The sequence below is a fragment of the Macaca fascicularis genome, chromosome 11, assembly GCF_037993035.2.
Source record: "Macaca fascicularis isolate 582-1 chromosome 11, T2T-MFA8v1.1".
Taxonomy (NCBI): domain Eukaryota; kingdom Metazoa; phylum Chordata; class Mammalia; order Primates; family Cercopithecidae; genus Macaca; species Macaca fascicularis.
In genome coordinates, this window is record NC_088385.1 from 137519266 (window position 1) to 137540488 (window position 21223).

At 50.0% G+C, this 21223-nt stretch overlaps 1 protein-coding gene and 1 long non-coding RNA gene across 36 annotated transcripts in view; one reads left to right on the forward strand and one right to left on the reverse strand.

The window, feature by feature from the left end:
* The window catches only part of RIMBP2 (RIMS binding protein 2), a 328353-nt gene that overhangs the window by 16586 nt on the left and 290544 nt on the right, over positions 1-21223 (reverse strand). For 19 of the 35 annotated variants that reach the window (XM_045366334.2, XM_045366336.2, XM_045366337.2 and 16 more), the window contains 4 exons: positions 20987-21133; positions 14885-15043; positions 9154-9262; positions 1097-1278 (listed from right to left, as the gene is read on the reverse strand). In XM_045366334.2, the coding sequence (XP_045222269.2) occupies positions 1097-1278; positions 9154-9262; positions 14885-15043; positions 20987-21133 (597 nt within the window). Of the gene's footprint in view, positions 1-1096; positions 1279-9153; positions 9263-10843; positions 11558-14884; positions 15044-20986; positions 21134-21223 lie in introns of all 35 variants that reach the window. The other 16 variants (XM_065525063.1, XM_015431820.3, XM_045366325.2 and 13 more) reach the window with 1 other exon arrangement.
* Positions 5308-20158, forward strand: LOC135966360 (uncharacterized). The gene is made up of 2 exons (XR_010579662.2): positions 5308-5447; positions 19988-20158. It is a non-coding gene; the product is annotated as an uncharacterized lncRNA (long non-coding RNA).

Below are 21223 nucleotides of genomic sequence, written 5' to 3' on the forward strand. Positions count from 1 at the left end.
ATTTAAATTCACGCACATTAAAAGGGTGCGTGATGAGACCCCACTCGACCAAGAAGGACCAGGTAGTCTGCACAAAGTGGTGTTGCTGTCTGCCTGAAATGGGTTCCTACGTAACAAGATAGTGCCACCCAGCAGGCATTCCGACCGTTGTCAGATGCCACCCGTCAGGACCCTTGATGAAACTGCAAACAGGGTTCAAGGCCCTCTGTCTTGCCCCTCTCCTACTGAACAGCACGCTGTCTCTCATTTTCCCTCCTTAAAACTCACAAGGCGCCTCTTCTCTCAGAAGGCTGGATCTCACGGCCTGTCATCCCAGCACTGTGGGAGGCCAAGGCGGGCAGATCCCTTGAGGTCAGGAGTTCGGGACCAGCCTGGCCATCATGGTGAATCCCTGTCTCTACTAAAAATACAAAAAAAAATTAGCTGGGTGTGATGGCGTGCATCTGTGGTCCCAGCTACTCGGGAGGCTAAGGCAGGAGAATCACTTGAACCCAGGAAGCAGAGGTTGCAGTGAGCCGAGATGGTGCCACTGCACTCCAGCCTGGGTGACAGAGCAAGACTCTGTCTCAAAAAAAAAAAAAAAAAAAAAAAAAAAAAAGGCTGGCTATCAAAGGGATAGGAAACAGCCTCCATCAGGCGTATTAAAGAACTAAGGCGTGGAACTCCAGCCTCTAGCTACTGATGCTCCCTTCTTCCCTTTTTCCCTCCCTTTTACTCCCTCCTTCCTTTCTTCCCTGCCTGCCTGTTGACTGACAAGTGTTTTAAAATGTGGAGCCTGTATATTTTTCTCAACAACATAGGCCCTAATAGAATCCAGAGTTCACAGGACACATTTGGGTGTTTGTGTGCACACAAACCGGGCAGACGCTGGAGAAGGCACTCTGCAGAGGGCAGGTCCCTGGCCGTCACAGCACCATGCCACCTCCTCCTGTGCCCGGCTCCCCGTGCCTCGCCCACAGCCTGCAGGAGAAGGCGGCTGATGTGTCCCACCCATGATCTGCAGGGGCAGTTGTATCTCTGAGTTACCAGTCTCCGCCCCCGCGACCCAGACCCGCCTCAGGGGCTGTTGAAGCTGCCCCAGGCAGCCGTCCCGCACCTTGATGATCTGGCCTTCTTTAAAGGGGAGCTCCTCCTCTGCAGCATCTGGGTTTGGGGACATGGTGAGCGGGTCGTAGTCAAAGAGAGCCACAAAGATCCGGGCCGGGAGCTCTTCGGCACCAGGGTCAGTTTCCGACTCTTCATAGAAGTCTGGAGAAAGGCGGTCTCGCCCGTAATCGTCTGAGAGCAAGTGGGGGTGAAGAACAGAGCGGCAGTGAGCCTAACTGAGGAGTGCACACAGGAAATGCAGCTTTGGAAAGCAGTGAGGATGGCAGCAGTTCCTTGACTTTCGTCTTTTTTGTGTCTTAACATGTAGGCAGAAATAGATCAGGAGGTCTAGCTCAGATGAACTGGAGAAGCACATAACTACACCCACACTCTGTACCTGCCACACTGCGTGTGAAGGCACTGAGACGGGCCTGGGCTTCGGAGGCCTCCCCAGAGAGCACAGGCTGGGGCAGGAGCTGCCGCAGTGCCAGGGGCAGGATGGCCCGTGCTGGGGAGCCTTCCCAGGACCCACAAGCTCTGCAAAATGGAAAGCTAAGCACCACCCACGTTTAAAATACATTTGTATGTTAATCAAAGTCCGTGGAGGTGACCAACTGTTCACTTAGGTAAATACGTAACTGGCAACAAACACATCTTTATTACAGTGAATTAATAATTTCCTGGTGAACTGGGTTTCAGCTCCATATACCACCCAGCTTCTAAAAGTGGTTCTTTTGGACTAGAGGAAATGGACACATTCCTAGACACACCCAACCTCCCAGGATTGAATCAGGAAGAAATTGAAACCCTGAATAGACCAATAGTAATGAAATGAATTCACTGCTGAATTCTACCAACATACAAAGAAGAGCTGGTACCAATTCTACTGAAACTATTCCAAAAAATTGAGGAGGAAGGACTCCGCCCTAACTCATTCTATGAAGCCAACATCACCCTGATACCCAAATCTGACAGACACAACAAGAGAAAACCACAGACTAATATCCCTGATGAACACAGATGCAAAAATCCTCAACAAAATACCAGCAAACTGAATCCAGCAGCACATCAAAAAGACAATTCACCATGACCAAGTAGGCTTTATCCCTCAAATGCAAGATTGGTTCAACATATGCAAATCAATAAATATGATTCACCGCATAAACAGGACTAAAACAAAAACCATATGATTATCCCAATAGTGCAGAAAAAGCTTGCAATAAAATTCAACATCCCTTCATGAGTAAAAAAACCCTCAACAATCTAGGCATTGAAAGATGTACCTCAAAATAGTAGGAGGCATCTATGACAAACCCACAGCCAATATCATATTGAACAGGCAAAGGCTGGCAGCATTCACCTTAAGAACTGGAGCAAGGCAAGGATGCCTGCTCTTGCCCTTCCTGTTCAACACTGAAGGATGCCTGCTCTCACCCTTCCTGTTCAACACTGGAGTGCTAGCCAGAGCAGTCAGGCAAGAGAAAGAAAGAAAAGGCATCCAAATAGGAAATAAGAAGTCAACTTACCTCTCTTCACTGATGATACGATTCTAAACCTAGAAAACCCTGAAGATTCTGCTAAAAGGCTCCTAAACCAATAGACACTTCAATAAAATTTCAGGGTACAAAATCAATGTATAAAAATCAGTAGCATTTCTATACACCAATAAATTGTTCAAACTGAGAGCCAAATCAAGAATGCAATCACCTTGACAATAGCCACACACACACACACACACACACACAAAATATACAGATTACATCTAACTAAGACACACAGAATATATCTAACCAAGGAGGTGAAAGATCTCTACAAGGAGAACTACAGAACACTGCTGAGAGAAGTCATAGATGACATGAACGCTGAAATACTCCATGCTCATGGGTTATAAGAATAAATATCATTAAAGTAGCCATATTGCCCAATGCAACCTACAGACTCAGTGCGATTTTTTAAATTATTATTATACTTTAAGTTCTAGGGTACATGTGCACAATGTGCAGGTTTGTTATGTATGTATACGATTCAATGCTATTTCTATCAAAATTCCATCATCATTTTACATAGAATTAGGAAAAACTACTCTAAAATTCATATGGAACCAAAAAAGAGCCCAAATAGCTGAAGTAAACTTAAGCAAAAAGAACAAATGGAGGTATCACATTACCTGACTTCAAACTATACTATAAGGCTACAGTCACTATAATAGTGTGGCACTGGTACAAAAACAGACACACAGACTAATGGAACAGACTAGAGAACCAGAACTAAAACCACATGCCTACAAACATCTGATCTTTGACAAAGTTGAGAAAAATAAGCAATGGGGAAAGAACTCCCCATTCAATAAATGCTCCTGGGATAACTGGCTAGTCACATGCAGAAGATTGAAACTGGACTCCTACCTTTTACCATATACAAACATTAACTCAAGATGGATCAAAGATTTAAACGTAAGACCTCAAACTATACAAATACTGCAAGGAAACCTAGGAAATGCCATTCTGGACATCAGCCTTGACAAAGAATGTATGGCAAAGACCACAAAAACAATTGCAACACAAACAAAAATTAACATGCATGGCCTAATTACAGAACTTCTGCACAGCAAGAGAAACTATCAAGAGAGTAAATGACACCCTACAGAATGGGAGAAAATATTTGCAAATTGTGCATCTGATAAAGGTCTAGTGTCCAGAATCTGCAAGGAACTTAACAGATCAATAAGCAAAAAATGACTCCATCAGAAAGAGCTGAGGACATGAATAGACGTCTCAAAAGACGACATGCACGCAGATGATAAACCTATGAAAAAATGCTCCACATCACTAATCATCAGAGAAATCCAGAACAAAATCACGATGGAAGACCATCTCACACCATTCAGAATGACAATTAACAAGTCAAAACATAGACGTTGGGATGGCTGCAAAGAAAAGAAACACTTACAAACGTATATGCCATTGGAGGGAATGGAAATTAGTTCAGCCACTGTGGAAAGCAGTTTGGAGATTTCTTGGAGAACTTAAAACGGAACTACCATTTGACCCAGCAGTGCCATTACTGGGTATATACCCAAAGGAAAAGAAGTCGTTTCACCAAAAAGACACAGGCACTCAATATGGTGATCGCAGCACTGTTCATAGTAGCAGGGACATGGAATCAACCTAGATGCCCATCAACAGTGGACTGAATAAAGATGTGGTGCATATACCACATGGAATACTACGCAGCCAGAGAAATGAACAAAATCATGTCGCCTGCAGCCACTGGAGGCCATCATCCTAAGCAAATTAACACAAGAACAGAGCACCAAATACCTCATGTTCTCACTTACAAGTGGGAGCTAAACATTGGGTCCACATAGACACGAAGATGGGAACAACAGAAACTGGGGACCACTAGACGGTGGAGGAGGGAGAGGGCAAGGGCTGAGAAATTCCTGACAGGGTGCTATACTATCTGAATGATGGCATCATTTGTACCCCACAGCTCAGCACTCTTCACTATACCCATGTAACAGACCTGCACATGTACCCCGGTGAATCCAAAATAAAAGTTGAAAGTTGATTCTAAAAAGTCAAAACAATTATTTTGGAAATCCTAATACATATGCATATATATACATATGTATCACTGAACATCATTAGATATATGTGTGCATATATGTATGGAGAGAGAAGGTGGGGGAGAGGGAACCGACAGATAATATTGGTCTGATCCTGGGAGGTGGTCTCAGAACACCGTCATGGAAGCGAGTGAGAATGACGCCAGCTGGCAGCAGAAAGCGCAGGATTGGGAGAGGCAGCCTAGCGGGAGCTTCGGTCCCAGCACGAGGAACACAGGTGGTGGGACGAGAGGACACAGGTTTGTGGAAAAGACAGGACAGGTGGTAGAGAAAGAACCAAACGGATCAGCCTCTTTCACCAGAAAAAAACAAAACATGTAGTCTAAAAACAAAAAGCGTTTTGGCTGCAGGAAACGTTGAATTTTAAAACGTAATAAATTGTTTACATTATTGAGATGTAGAGTCTTTTTTGAATGCCTAATCTAAAATGTAATTTCTGCCAGGGAACAAAACTTTTCCACAGCAGGCTTCATTAATTTCTCCATGCTATTTTGATTTTGTTGATAGTCAGTGAAAAAACCTGATGACGTTTTTTCTGGTTTCGGGTGGTATCCGAGTTCAACAGAATGTGAAGCGTTCCGTGGCCTCTACAGCGGGCACAACTGTGCAGCCCTTTCGCGCACCCAGGGATGATGGTGGAGAACAGCTGTGGCTGCGTGAGAAGGATGTGCTTTCCATTCTGCTGGAGGAACTTAATGACCATGTCAGTGTGATCTAGTGAATGCAGTTCCAGGTACGGAAAAATGCCGGTGGAGGAGAACCTCTGGCTACAGCATTTTCCAAGCAAGTTCTCAGCACTTTCCAGCTGAGTTTATGTGGCAAGTTTGTGGCCTCAAAATGTGCAGAGGGGTGAGGGGCTATGGTCAGAGCCTAGAGAGAGTTGGGGGTGGTCGACATCCCCCTTGAAAATCTTTCCAGTCCCTCCTAGAGCCTAGGGAAGAGTGCATTTTCTCAGTAAGTGGCTTATGGTCAAGGACCATGATCTGCAAAAACACATCGTTTTGTCTTCAAGTCCAAACTCACATGCACCATGCAACTGGCCACACCACGGGAGGCATCTAGGCAGACACCCCAACACAGAGCTGCCTGAGGCCAGTCCCCCGGCGAAGGCTCCTTTCAGAGAACTGCCCAGTGTCACGTTGTGTGGGGGGAAGACAGGTGTGGGGTAGAGGTGGGCGGAGCACTTGGAGTTGAACGTATGTGAATAAAGTCATGTGTTTGTGGTGACTCCACCGTCCGCTCCTCCAGAGAGGATGCACTGGATGTGTTATGAGCACCGGACCTCGACAGGGAGAGAGCAGCGGCCTCCCTGGAATGTGTCTGTGGAAACTTGGCTTCACTGCAGGCTGGACTGGGCCATTGGGGGTCCCTTGTCCTTGGTGGTGGCAGGCGAGACTGAAAGCAGCACTTACCTGCAGCTGTCCGTCTGACCCTGGGGGGAGTGGGCACTGCCTCCTGTCCTGCTGAGGAAGCGTGCTGGCCCAAGGGGTCTGCTAGGAGAAAGGGTGTGCATATCATGTGGGAGATCAGGGCTCATGCCTGGCCGCCTGGGTGGCCTCCCAAAGCCACCGGTGCCGTGAGAATAAGCACCGTTTTCTACAGGAGAGAGGTTTCCCTCACTACCTGGCCCAGATCGACCGCCCTCCCTGCTACTGTCCATTGTAATTTCTGTGGAGATAAAGGGAATCATCTATTAAACAGAGTTGACAGCTTTTGATTTTTTTTTTTTTTTGCTTGCAGGGAAACCTTAAGAAAAGGCTCTCCTTTTTAAGGGGCAAAGCTTTGTCAATAATTTATTTTTCCTCCCTGAACACGAAGAAAATGTGCTGTACTTTCCTCACTTTGTAGGCTCAGTAGCCAAAATAACAAATAACAAAAAAAAAATGGGAGACTACAGAGGAGATATTCAGAGTTGATTCCTAAGAATAGAATCCTCTTAAACATAGTGCTTCGGTTTTAGAAGGGTGAATCTGCAGGCCTTCTGTCTGACAGGTCAACAACTAGATAAATGCAAAGACCAAAAATTATAAAGGATAAAACCAAACCTAATTAAGTATATATATGAAGACATCTATCAGCGTCGAGACCTCTTTATGCTAATTGTATGGTTTAGAATTTATTAGATAGGAAGCTACATAATTTTGTTTTTTAATCATGAAAGACATTTTTTAAATTTTGGAAATCCAGAGAACCTATTATATTATTTTTTGTTGTAGGTCCACTGCTTATTAAAAATAGGAAGTATATGGTTTACAGACTTAATTTCCTCTGAAAAAGAAAAGTAATGCTTTTGAAATGTAGCAGATTTCTAAAATATTGTTCTCTAATATTTTCACAAGAAAAATACAATTAAGTAAATGAGAACTAGAGGAGCATCCTGTCTGTTCAGCTGTCACTGTGTTCATTTCCCAAGGCTCTTTGCCAGGGCCGCCTCCTCAGGTGGGTGATAAGCACCCACCACTTCTGTTTCCTTTTGAAACCATCATAGGTGCTGAGATGTGTGTTTGTGTATAAAGTGTCTGGTTTTCGTTATTTTTACGTGGTTTCCTGACTGGCTACGTGATAAGAAATCAGCACAATTAAAGCAAACCTTTCATAGGTTTGTCAGTTAACTCTTTTCCGAGTTATGTTCAGAGGATTTTTCCTTGTTAAGGTGTTGACATAGATTTGCTCTTTCGCCCAATTTAACAAGTGTCCTCCTGAAATTAAGACACATATGCAGCCTTTGGAACTCCACAGCTGCAGAAAAATCCAGCCAAATTGTCGCCTGCGACTCTGACAGCGAGGGTCACCCTGGCAAGACTGCAGGCCCAGGATTGGTTTTCTTGGACTTCCTGGCTCAAGTGCTGATTTGTCACAGCCCAATTTTCAGTTCTCAGTCCTAGGAGATTGGAAGAGAAGACCCAGCATGCCTCTTCCAAAGGACGTCCTTTCTGAATGGCCACAGCATTAACTTGTCAGTGGCTACCCCATCACCAGGTCATTTCACTCATTAAAGTTACCATCACGTGAAGACTTGAAAACTCACCCTCACCAGAGAGAGAGAAAGAGAGCCTTGAACAGGAGGAGTGGCCTTTTCCCCACCTCGTTTCTCAAGACAGGACATCTCAGACAGGCCATTTAACACGAAAGCCAGGAGAACCTATTTATTAAGCTCCGTAGTTCCTCCGGAGGGACACAAAGTGAATGAAGATTTGAGAGACACGCAGTAGGTTTAGAATACCCGAAAGGAATCTGGGCTCCACTAACCCTGCTAGTTGATCTGTAGTACGACCATCAAGGTTCTCTGATCCTGACTGCATCTTTTATTATTCAGTTAACTGAAAATACTGTTGCCTACGGATCTTTAACACTGCATGGAATTTTTACTGGTTAAAGATAAAAACAATCTAAAAACTGTAAAGATGGAAAAGGAAATTTTTTTTTCTTACTGTTTGAATTGTACAAGGAAGAAAAAGTCTGGCAGGACACAATTTAAAAAATCTGTTTGCTTCATGAAGCCTGTCTTCATTTTGAGTTGACGGAAAAGAAGACCAGTTGCCTTTTAAACTTCAGCTATTTCAGTGAGATTCCAGGTGGCTTTTCAGGGGCCTAGACAATCCAGAAGTTATCCTCCCTGAGCCCTGTCATGCCAAACCAAGACGGTTTCTCCTCATCTACTTCTAGTATCAGGAGTTCTCCTTGCATGTGTGTGTGTGTGTGTGTGTGTGTTTTCATAGAAGCCTGGTTCCTCTGTGCTGATGACCAGCTTCCATTATCTTATGCATAATACTTTTTGGAATTCTCCTTGCCATGATTGATTCCAATAATAGAAGTATCCCCCTCTGCGGATTGATGAGGATGGCTAAAACGATAGCTTTCAGCATGGCTGGCTGAATTCCAGAATGTCAGGAAGAGAATGGAAACAGAATGCCCGATGATGACTCATGAGCAGGGGAGGTGCCCAGATGGATGTGGGGAGCACGCACTTCAGGGGCACACACAGCTGCACGGTGTCCCCCAGGACTTAGCTCTGCTGCCAGTGTGTCTTCTGCAGACAGACAGCGTTCCCTCTGGCGGGGCTCACGGACCCCCGAGGCACGCTGACATCCAGCTTCTGCACCTGCCACGGGCTCTGACCCTGAGTGTCCCAGTGAGCCCGTGCCAGGACGAGGGAGGCAACACAAGTGGTCCCTTCAGTGCTTACCCTGTGAAATTCTCCAGGAACAAATCAGCGGGGAGAACATGGATGTAGAAGGCCAATTTGATATTTCAAGAATACTTACAAATAGCTTTCATTTATCTTGTGCTGTTCCTGCCTTCTTTTTTGCCATAAATAACAGAGGGTTCTGTGCTTAGCTGAAAATGCTACTCCTAAAATTGAGTTCATGCTGAGATGGAGTAAAGCAGCCACATGCTCCGCAGCTGGAAGACAGAACAGCAACGATGGAGCCACTAACCGATGGATGGGACTGTCACGGGCCGGGACCTCTGAGGACCAGCGCTGCCGCGGGGAAACCTCCGACCCATGTGATCCACCCGTCCTGCAGAGGCTGGGTTCCCTAAAATCTGAAGACAAAACAACAGCAAAGTCATAAGTCTCGCCAGCACTGGGAGCTGAAGAATTCAGTTAGCCAAATCAAGTGGGTTGAGAAGCAGAATCTCTAAAGGCAACTAAACTTAGCTTTTAACTGAAAGGTTAGCTGAATGGCCTGGGAGAGAACAAAGCCGTGCACCAGCACCCACTCTCTACTCGGAGCCGCTGCTGGGCGCATGGTGGGGTGAGGGCAAAAAATTCCTCGTAGGGGGTCTCTTGGTTGCTGCTGCTGGTGCTGAAGACAAATGTTTTGGACCAAAGAGACAATGGCTTGAATACATCTCGCCCCACCTTGGCTCCTTGGAGCACTTGAGCCCCTCCTAGTCTCCACATGCCCCCTCCCAGCTGTCACAAAAGTGGGGAAGACACTGCAGTTCCACCTGTCCTGCTTGGATAAAAGTTGTGTGTGAGGTTTCTCACACACAAAGACGGAAGTTTCTACATTTTATCAGCTTCAAAACTCAACATTCTACTCCTAATCTGAAGATGCTGGTAACATTCCAGGACTCAGACCGGTCGCCTTTCTGGCTAAGTTCACCTCTAAATTCACCTTTAGATCAGGGTTAGGATTGACTAAAGACAATCACAGCAACACCTTCTTCTTGCTAGTAAGTAAATGGAGTGAGGAAGTTCTCAGGAACACAGGCGTGAACGGCGGGCAGGGAGTCTGGGGATGAGGTATGCCTGCTGCAGAGCCTGCGGTGGGGCCGGGGGGCCGCGGGCTGCGGTGGGCAGCTGAGTCGCCGAGGTACGGATCTCGCACCTCTCCCGGGTGGGCCCATCGCAAGCACACAGCCTCAGACCCAAGGCCTGGCGCCATGTGGATGGCTCACCTGTGTTTTCAATGAAAAGGTCAGCATGACAGGAGCAAATGTTCTGAAAAGAGGACACAATATAGAGATGAATGAAGCCTTCAATGAATCCCTACGCTCAACACCAACAACAAGCCCAGACGGCTGGGCCGGCGGGGAGAAGGCTGATCATGGAAAGTGCGTTCTGGAAACCGTGGGCACAGAAAACAAATGAGAAGAAAACAAAAACTTTGGAAACAATACGCAAAAAAAAAAAAAAAAAAAAAAAAAATAGATTTCTTCAATCATTGTTCTTTTTTTTTTGGTTATGGATGAAGGTCAAAAAGCAATGAAAAAAACTCCAAAATAACAAGGAAAAAAAACCCCTCGACAATCCTAGTCTCATAAATAAATCCCTAAGGATCGCTGTGCACACAAACATGTTGCCAGACTTTCAGAGAATCGCACTTCAGCTAACCCTTAATTAAAATTTAGATTCAGTTGTCCTTTAATTCAAGCAGCCATACTCATTACTGATTCTGGGGGGTGGAAATCATCACTCTAAGCAAAGTAAAGAAATCTTCAGCATGGTCAAAAGGTTGGGAAGCAAATGGGACTTGAGAAAGCAAAAATGCAGGGAAAATGAAGACAGCCGGCAAGAGCGTCCCCAGGGATGGACACCAGGACAAACAGAAAACCAATGAAAGAATGGAACAGATTGGTTTGGCAAGTGGCTGTGGAAAGGAAGTTTAGGTCACACACCAGGGGGCCTTGTGCAACTCTGGGAGGTGGCTTTGCGTGGGGGGCAGCTGCCCTACTGTCGGGCATGGTTACGCTTTTCTTCCAGACACCCCGAAAATCTTGGTGCTCGGCGGGCTCGCCCCAGCCGTGCTTCCTGGGGAGCGGCCTCTCCGGGCTGGGCTGGGGGTCGTCGTTCCTGAGGATGCCACCGGGGCCCACCTGCTCCCCAAAGTCCTCCTCGACGCTGCTCTGCCGGGTCAGCGTCCGCCGCCGGGCCAGCAGCGGCCTCAGGCCCCTCCTGCAGGGACAGTGGCCAGGGCCTGGGCTGCACGTGGCCACGGTGTTTCCAAAGCCAAACCGTGACTCCTCCTCTTCACTCCCACAGTCCAGGCCGCTGTCCGGGCTCCGGGTGGCCGAGCGGCTGAACCGACAGCCCCTGTCTTCCAGAAGGAAATCCTCTGCGTGGGGGACGGTCCCCGAGCCCCTGTGCTTCACCGGGAACCAGGAGCCCCGAGGGGCCTCATCGCCCCTGCAGGGCCGGCCGGGCCTGGGCTCTCTGGCCAGCCCCGTCCTGGCCCTGGGGGACGGCCCTGCACCCTGTTTGTGCAGCAGCCCGCAGCACTCTCCATCCTCTTCCGCTACTTCGGGGATACTGAAAAGTCTCTTCCTGTGGGGCTGGTGGGGAAACTCGGGCTCCCAGAAAGTGCCTTCAGAGGTCCTATGCTCAGTGCAGTCCTTACGGGGGTGGCGTGCCAAGAACAGGCGCGGGAAAGACAGTGTGTGGTCAGCATGAAGTGGGGGCCGGGGGAGGAAAGAAAATACAGACAGAATTAGTCCTGGAGGCAGTGAGGGGTGGGAAGCATGCGTCTACTCGGGCCGGGGGCATGCCGTGGAGGGCTCTGGAATGAAAACAGAATGGGTGACGGGGCTGGTGCGGGGTGCAGGCCGAGGCAGAGCACAGGCAGAGCCAGTGGGCCGGGCAGGAGCCAGCACCATGCATCCAGCCAAGGAGAGGGTAGGTCAGATTCCGGCAGCACATCAGGCCCCACAGTGCCCGCGGGACCACTGCTGTGGAGGGTGGGTGTGGCCACGGTGCCAGGGGAGACTGCCCGGTGCTGCGTCCTCAGAAACCCTGAGGGCAGCTGCCACTGGAGGCTGACTGTGACTGGAGACAGTTCACCAGACGGGGAGCCTGACCTGCCCCTGTCCATCCACTGGGCCCGCTTCCCTTCCAGTGCTCAGCACCCTCTGCAGGCCTTTCTAGTTAGGCCGATGTGTCACCCTTCTCCCTGCTAAGATACAAGCTGCGTGAAACTACGCCATCCCCAGCCCCACCAACAGTGCCTGCACACCGTCGTGCAGAGTCTGTGTCAGCAGAGGACTGGAGTCCGCCTGTCTCCTCTGCATCCTGCATTCTGGGATCCCTGAAAGCCGTACCTGAGCCATCATGGTCTCTAGCGGGTGGCACGGGGCTGGCCGCACCGGGAGCTGCTTAACCAGTGTCCATGTCTCTTATACTGCCCGTTTGCATGTCACCACTCTCTGCCAGGAACAGCCCTCAACTCACCCTCTACCCGAAGAGCATGAAGGACTCCTGACTGGTCTCTCCTTCGAGGGGGCTTGGCTGACCACCCAGGTAAAGCGTGCCCCTGGGTCCCGGCCATCAGCCCTGGGGATGCTCAGTAGAGATGAGCCACATGGGCACAGAACAGGGCGACTTGTCTGTCCCCCCTCTGGCTGTGGGCCCCTTGATCTCGGGGACCACGTGGGATTTGCCTAACATGGGGTCTGCCATGGGCCTGGGACTTGGCCACAAGCCAGGGGAGGAGGCATCGGGGCACACTCTGCAGCTGACAGCTCTCTCCCTTCACTTTCTGCAGATTCGGGGGCACATGAGCTAATATTGGAGCGAATAAGGACATCAAAAACAAACCATCTTTAGAGTAAAGGCATGGCAACCCCGGGCACTTTCCAAGGCAGGCGGGATGAGTGAACCAGGCCAGTGGGGGCCGAACACCTGCTGTGCCCACCAGGGACCCAGCTCTGGCACAGCTTCTCACTGCCACGTGGGAACATGCATGCTGAGTGGCCAGATCTCTGTACCACATCTTGTAATTTCTAAAGAGAATCCAGAAATCCAGACCTGCCTACACAATTTTTTTTTTTTTTTTTTTTTGAGACGGAGTCTCGTTCTATTGCCCAGGCTGGAGTGCAATGGTGCAATCTCGGCTCACTGCAACCTCTGCCTCCCGGGTTCAAGTGATTCTTCTGCCTCAGCCTCTTGAGTAGCTGGGATTACAGGTCCGCACCACCACGCCCAGCTAATTTTTGTATTTTTAGTAGAGACGGGGTTTCACCGTGTTGACCAGGATGTTCTCGATCTCTTGACCCCATGATCTGCCCAACTCGGCCTCCCAAAGTGCTGGGATTACAGGCGTGAGCCACCACGCCCAGCCTCCTACATGATTTCTAAAAACTGACAACACCCTGTGAATGGGAGAGGGAGGCTGCCCCATCCTGGCCAAGCCCCTGCCCCGGTGATCCCCGTTGCTAAGAGGTGGAGGGGGTGGGGCTCAGCCCAGGAACTTTATGATGAACTTGCTTGACCCTGGGCCACCTTCTGAGGAGAGAAGGTGACATTATTTCTCTGCTAAGCAATTCCCATGAAGCCCCATCCCAGGCTCTTCCTCCATCAAAAGGAGAGGCATCAGGGGCATGGGAAGACCAGCTGCCCGCCTCACCCGGCCCGACTCATGGGCACTTTTTCAGAGCTCCTGGCCCTGGGGTACACAGAGGGGTCCTGGGGTCAGACTGGACCACTCCGCAAAGGCCAGTGTGAGCCTGCTCCATGGTGTCACCTGGGAGCGGGGACGGAGGAGCTGCCGGGGATAGCACGTGCTGCACCATGCAGGGTTTGCATAGGGATCTGGCATGTTCTTTGGTGACAGGACATCCCCAAGGCCCTGCCAGGGGCCTTTGCCAGGAGAACATAAGTCAGTCTTGTCTATGCAAGTAGGCACCGAGTCGGCAGGCCAGATTTGGATGAGCCTTCTGTCCACCATTCAAAATGCACGCCCTGTGTTCCTGGAGAAAGCAGTGCTGGGAGGCTTCGTCCCGGGGAATTTTCCTCTCCAAGGCCTTTTTCATTTGGAAAAACCCACAAAGCTCCTACCAATGGCTTGCTCTTTGTCTGTCTCCCCATTAGGTTGGGACCTGCAGAGGGCACCCCTCGGCCTAGCACAGGGCCTGGTGCATAGAGCTGGTCATCCCGCACCGCCCTGCAGAGCACATGAACGCAGGAGTCAGACGCTGGCCAGCGGCTGCAGCAGCAGTGGCAAACGTCTCCCCAAGGCCAGGACCAAGGGGAAGCCACGCGGCTGGGAAACCCACCCTCCTTGGCTCTAGGGTGCCTCGAGCTCGATATTGCTGCAGGCAATCTCCCGTCGACCCCTTGCTGATGGCCTCTGCCGGAGCAGAAGGGAGAGGGTCTAGCGGGAGGTGGTCTGAGTAGGTGCATGGAGCCTCCAGCCTATCTGCGAGGCCGGTGTGATCAGATGCGGGACAGCCCTCCCTCCACACCCATCTCCTCCAACCTCACTGTGCTTGACTCCTGCCCACCGCCAGGCAGGGCCACCAGAGTGCCCTCCTTTAAGGAGCTCCCTGCTGACCACAGCGTCCCGACCTCTGCTTTAGATTTAGAGGCTGATTCACGCGCTCTCAGCTGCCGATTCTCTCAAGGTGAGACTTAAGGCTGCGGAGGCAGGTCTTCTTTGTTCTATTCCCCCCACTCCTGTTGCTGGCACAGAGCTGGGTGCCCCCTGGAGGGTGTCAAATGGATTCCTCTAAACTCCTTTACCCAGACCTTTTGGCCAAGAGCAAGACCAGAGTGTAGGTAATTCCCGAATGCAGATTCAATAGTGAGAAAGAAGCGAATCCAAATCCGAGGGCTACTGGTTGTAGGGCAAGGCCCCTCTGGAGCCTGCCTCACCAGCCCCAGCAAAGGGACGTGGATGGAGCTACTCTGGGGACGGAGTGCAGGGTCCCCCTTCCCCGGCCACTCACCTTGAGGGCATTGTGGGACGTGCCGCTGGGACGCCTCCTTCCCCCATCTTCCAGCTGCATTTCAGAATACAGCTCCTCCTCGTCCTCCTCCATGATGTCTGAGAGGTCAGACCCCCGGCTGCTCTCCGTGTGGTACTCGTCTCCATGGCAACAGTGTGGCTGGGGGCCAAGCAAAGGGGCTACTGAGTGGATGGCTCCTTCCGCATCCTAGAGGAGGCCAGATTGAGCTTGCCAACCCTTTCCCTGCTTTGCTGACTCTCGGGGTTCACAGGCCCAGAGATGGGCACAGGGTGTGTTACTCGTTCTGGAAAGTGAGGCTGGGAGAGGATATACCCACCCTCTCTGTTGAAGTGGCAGAGACGGGATCAGCGCAGGTCTCTCAGCTCCAACAGGTACAGAAACACCTGAGCTCTGGACAAGACAGAAAACCCACTGGGGCTTACAAAATACGTGGGCAGAATGTCCATTTCTGGGCACCCTCAGCTTCTCCAACTTATTGGCTGGACAAAGGCTGCAAACTCTGGTGACAGTGAGGATCAGTGCATACCAGGTGTACACCGGATCCAGCATTGTGTCAGAGGGGCAGGGGGATAGTGGTAAGGTGGGGTGTATATGCACCATAAAAAGGCACTTCGGTTTTTAAAACATGCCACGTTGTCTAACACACACGCGCAGACACTGGCAGACAGCCTGGCCTGGCAGGAGGTGGAGCCGCCGCGCCGCACCGCAGACTGTGTGCTCGCTCCAGGCCCACCTCGGCCTCAGCACGAGATGAAGATTGTGCAGATAGTAGGGGCACTGGGCGGAGGCTGCGGACAGCGTAAAGGCTTCAACAAAAAAAGTGTCTTTAAATGAAGCGGCTACCTGGTAACATGCCAGCTTGGAGACGGCGACAGGCCGGGTGGACTCTCGCAGTGATGGTGCCAGCAGCAGCCGCCGATTTCCACTCACAGAGAAAGCACCCCGTCTCGTGGTAACGGTATTCAAAGCAAACCTTCGACAACTCAAACTACACGCTGTCATGCGCTCAGATTTATGAATGCAATACATCCATAAAGATACTGTGTTTTTGCTACATGGTGTCGATCGGGAACAGTTTATTTTGCGGGGGTGTGGCAAGACAAAAGTATTCAATAGCATTCTGTGACGTATTTATCTTTAAAAAATCTGGCTTCAGTGACTAACCTAGATGAAGATGTGTATGCGTGGGCATCACGGTCAGTTCCTGGCCTGCTGAGGGAGGCTGCATGGCACTGCAGATGGAAGGTTTCTGGCCCCGAGCCCGCGGGAGGGAGGATGGGAAGGGCCTCAGCTGGGCAATCTGTAACACCAGCCTCTCAGCTGCACCAGGCCTAACGCTTCCAACCAGGCTCCAAGTGGAAGGCATGAAAGCGAACTGGGTTTAAATGGATGAAAAAGGTGAGGTTGTTTCTAACGAGGCCCTCCCAAGGCCCCTGGCGAGGGACTTCCTGCACCACAGAACAGTCTCACTTTGTTCAACCCCAGCAGCGAGCTAGGGGTCAACTCCTGAGACGGAAGGAGGCGTCTGGCGTTCACCAGATGCTTGAGGTCAGCCGACTCTCCATTCCTGGAATAGTGTTCTAAGCAAAGGTCGCCAGCATTTCAGGGAGATGTCTAGTGACTGGCCGAAGGCACTCAGCAAGTAAACAACAGGGCTGAGACCAAGGTCCAGGTCTGCCCTTGCCTCTGCTGACAGAGAACATGGCCTTAGAAACTCCACCTGGCGGGTGCCTTCTCCTGGGGGACACGCGGCTTTACCTCCAGTCCTCAGTGGAGAATGCCGGCAGGCAGATGGCCCTCCCTGGGGATAGGGGAGGTGCTGAGCCCTGCATCCAGCAGGCCTGGGGCTATAAATTTCACTTACAGAGAAGCTGAGGTAAAGCTTCCACAAGACAGGATTTTTATCATCACTATAGCAAACTTCAGTCTTGTCACTTGGCAAACCACCTTTTCTCTCACCAAACTAAAAATCACAAATTCCTCTTAAAAGCCTCTTTCCTTAGATTTAATAAGGGTACAGAGTTTCAGTTACACGCAGAGCAGGTTCTGCGGGCCTCGTGTTCAGCATGGGCAATGACAGATGTATTAATTCACCTGACTGGGACAGACTTTTTTTTTTTTTGAGACCAAGTCTCACCCTGTTGCCCAGACTGGAGTGCGGTGTCACGATCTCAGCTCACTGCAACCTCCACCTCCCAGGTTCAAGCAATTCTCGTGCCTCAGCCTCCTGAGTAGCTGGGATTACAGGCACCTGCCACCACACCCAGCTAATTTTTATATTTTTAATGGAGACGGGGTTTCACCATGTTGGCCAGGCTGGTCTCAAACTCCTGACCTCAAGTGATCCACCCGCCTTGGCCTCCCAAAGTGCTGGGATGACAGGTGTGAGCCACCACACTCAGCCGTGCGTGACAGTCTTTACACAGTGGGTACCTACATCCAGTCATCAAGACGTACACCTGGAACACAGACAGTCTTTGTCAATGAAACACTTTTAAAAACAGATAAAGATATTATTTATTGGTATAGCGAGCATTTCTCACTGTGGACTGAATGGAAATGTATTTGAAATATTGGGAGAATGGAGGTGATTTTTTCAGAGCAAATGTCTCGGCTACCCTCAGCCTCACTTCTTTCATTCATTCATTCGACACTCATTGGGCACCTACTATGTGTGAAATGCTAGAGATACTATAATAGTCAACTAAAAGTGGAGGCTTCCGCCTGCTAGAACGTCAGTGTCTTGGGGCAGATGGGATAATGCCGGGGTAAGGTACGTGTGACGGGGCGGGCAGCGTGGAGAAGCAGGTGGTCAGGAAATGCTTCCCGGGTTGTAAAACCAGCGGTCTGTGCACCAGCTCAACTTCAGTGACTCCCTGCCACCATCATGATGCGTCACCTAGCCAGATGTCATCCGTATGATTAATGAATGTATTCTTTGAATTGAATCAATATTTAATGTTACTTTTACAGAAAATATCTCGACTGTAAATGGAAAACAAGTGTCACTTGTCATCTAAATGAATACAGCATAAAACAATGCTGCTAAATATTAATGCTTTTTAAATTTTAATAGAAGCAGACCTGTTTGCTCTGTTAAAAAAGGAAACAAGCACGACAACGTTAATAGCATGCTTAGCCAGACAGACTTCCTCTGCAGGCTCATCAGAAGGGCTGGAAGGCCCTTGAAAGTGCAGAGCTGTGTTTCTGCTGCTGTATTTCTACTCTTCTCTAGAAAAGTCATCTCTTGTAGCAGGTGTGGTCATCCAGAGCTGGGCGTCAGCAGTGGTGGCTACCAGCCACGTGTAGCTGTTTACATGTAAACTAATTAGAATGTAAACTAATCTGTAACTAATTTTATAGAAGTAAAAATTCAGGGCCTCAGTCACACTCAGCCCCAGGTGACCGGATGTCCAGGGCTCTGTGGCCACCTGGGGCTGTGGCTGCCATAAGACAGCACTGAATGCCAATCTCAAAAACCAGTGGGGATGTGGGTCCCACACCCAGAGAACAAGTGCTCCAGCCTTTCGTCTGGGTTCAAAACCTGAGCAGATGGCAGGGAAGGTAATGATTCACTCCTGGGTAGGTGGAAAACAGGGCACACTGGGAAAGGCATGGAAACAGGTCTTCTGCAGGCCTCGGTTCAATCTAATTCCAGCTCTGTTAGAAGACCATCTGCGTAATCATGGACAAAAATTCTCAATTCTGTGGGCCTCAGTTTCCCTGTATACACAAAATAAGAGCTCACATTTACTGAGAACTTACTACATGCCAGTTGCATTTTACGTGTCATGCAACACACGGAAAGCCTCATAAACCTGTGCTATCGTGGCAGGTGTTGCTGACTCCACATTTGCTATGGACTAAGCTGTATTTCCCCACCCCGCCCTCTTCAGAGGTTGAAACCTTAACCACCAATGTGACTTTATTTGGAGACAGGCTCTTTAAAAAGGTGATTAAGATTATATGACATCATGATGGTAGGGCCCTAATCCAACAGGACTGTTTTCCTTACAAAAAGAGGACAAGGTACCAGGGATGTACAGGGTAAAGGCCACGTGAGGACTCAGGGAGAAGGCACCATCTGCAGGCCTCAGGGAGGCCTCAGGGGAAACCAGCCCTGCTGGTGCCTCGGTCCTGGACTTCCAGCCCCCAGCACTGTGAGAAGCAGATTCGTGCTGTTTGAGCCACCTGATCTGTGGTATTCTGTGATGGCAGCCCCAGCAGACCAGTACAACAGTCAACAGAAATCCTATCTCCAGAACTCACCCAGGGCCCAGCACCAAGAGAATGAATCATCTGTGACCCAAGCGACCAAAACAGATACCTTTCTCTACTGAGATGGCCCCTAAGGTTAGGGAAATAAAAGATACCTGGGGCCGAGGGGTCAAGGCCTGGCTGGCATGGCTGCTCTCGAAATTCCTATGCTGCAAGAAAACCCACACTCTTGCTAAACTCCCCAACAACAGGAGCTGTGGGACTCCTCCTAACTCTCATTTACAACCCAGACCACGCAACTCCAGCTGGGCAGAGGACCGGCCTTACACACACTCTTTTCTGACAAGCGACTGTAGACATGAAGCCGGTTTCAGCTTAAAGAGGCTTAGGCCCATTTTAGCTTAGGCGTTGAGTCCTGGGGTTCACCTTTTGGTAGGAAGAGCCAATTCCACCTAACACTAAAACCCCGCCCCAGGTGCGGTGCTACAGATACGTCTACTCACTGCATGTGTGTGTGTGACTCCTCTCGGACGGATGGACAGCTTTTCCCCAACCTGAATGCCTATGGTTCTGTGTAATGTGGACCCTGTGAGGCACAAAAACCACCCTGCCCTTCCCTCTTCAGAGACAGCACCCTCAGCACGCACCAGAGCCTCTCCAATAAAGCTCTCCTTTCTACCACTGAGCCACGCTGGTGGGCTTTTGGATGACACGTCACTGATAAGCCATTCATTGGAATCCAGTTCCTGCCTGGGTAGTGGCCATGTGACCTCAGTCTGCTCAGCGAGATATCATGGGAAGTCCGACTAGAAGGAAGTCTGGCTTCCATTCATCCCTTTTTTCCTTCTTGGGGTTCTCTCATAGGAGGGTGCGATTATTGGAGCTATGGCAGCCACTTTGTAACCATGAGAGAAAGGCCAAGAGAATGGAAGAGACAGAACCCAGACCCCTGACACACTGAGAGCCAAATCCACCTCGCAGCCTCTACTGCAGACTTCCTGTGATGTGAGGTAATTAAACGTCTTTGTCGTCTTAGCCGTGATTAGTTGGACATTCCGTTTCTGAATGATTTGGATCTTCCAGATGAAGACCATCATGGCTGGAGGAGTCAGGGGACTTGCCCACTTGTGGTCTGTAACCAGCCGGGACATAAACCCAGGTCTGAGAGATGCCAGTCGCCCTCTCTGGGTATGGGGCTGTTTTGCTGTGGGAGTGGGTACAGAGGATACTGTGTGATCTGATATCTGCAGCGTCTTTGAGCTCCCAAGATGGAGCATTCCTCAGGCCCTCAGTTATTTCCAGTTGCTCCTGTTGTCCAAGTTTTGTTCTTTACAGCATCCGAGGGCATTTCCATTAGAATGTGCATGATCGGAAATCAGACAGAAACCCCACACTGGCTGAATGTGTTCCTCGTGAGCCCAGCTCTGACGTTTTGCTGTTCCGAAGGACGAACACTGGCCGTGTTATTTTGTTTCCCATGATACCTCCCTAGCAGATGTCCAACAAACATCTGCCCGATTAACGGAGGTGAATGAGCGAATGGCAGGTTCTGCCTGAACTGAGCCTAACCCTACCAGGACCTGCAAAACCACCCCCATGACCAAATACCAGGATGGTGCAGTGGGGGCGGGTGGAAGCCCTGCACCTCGACTTTTTCAGTTATCCCCAGTGAGGGTACGTGACAGGCATCATCAAACCTAAGCTTAAGAAATCTAGCATGACTTGGGACCCCAGCTGGGCGTCTCCATCTCTCTAGGGACCCAAGGGTAGCAGGGAAAAGTGCCCACGTCTCTTGATCCCCACGGGGCCTGCTCCGAGCCCATGCCGACCAAGAGGACGGTGTGGGGTCTGGCCCGCACTCACCTGCTTGCCGAGTTCAGAGCCTTTCAGGAAGTCGTCCACCGAGGCGCCCCTCCTCTTGAAGTCTGGGGAGTCGTAGGCGTCGTCCTCATCTGAGGCGGCATACTGCCCTGCGCTGCTTCTCTCTAGGAAGACGCTCCTTTTCTCTAACTTGGAAAGAGAAAGAGGCACACGGGTGAGGCAGGGCCACACTCAGCCCCACCTGCACTCGCAAAACCTTCCGCCCCTCAGAGCCTGGCC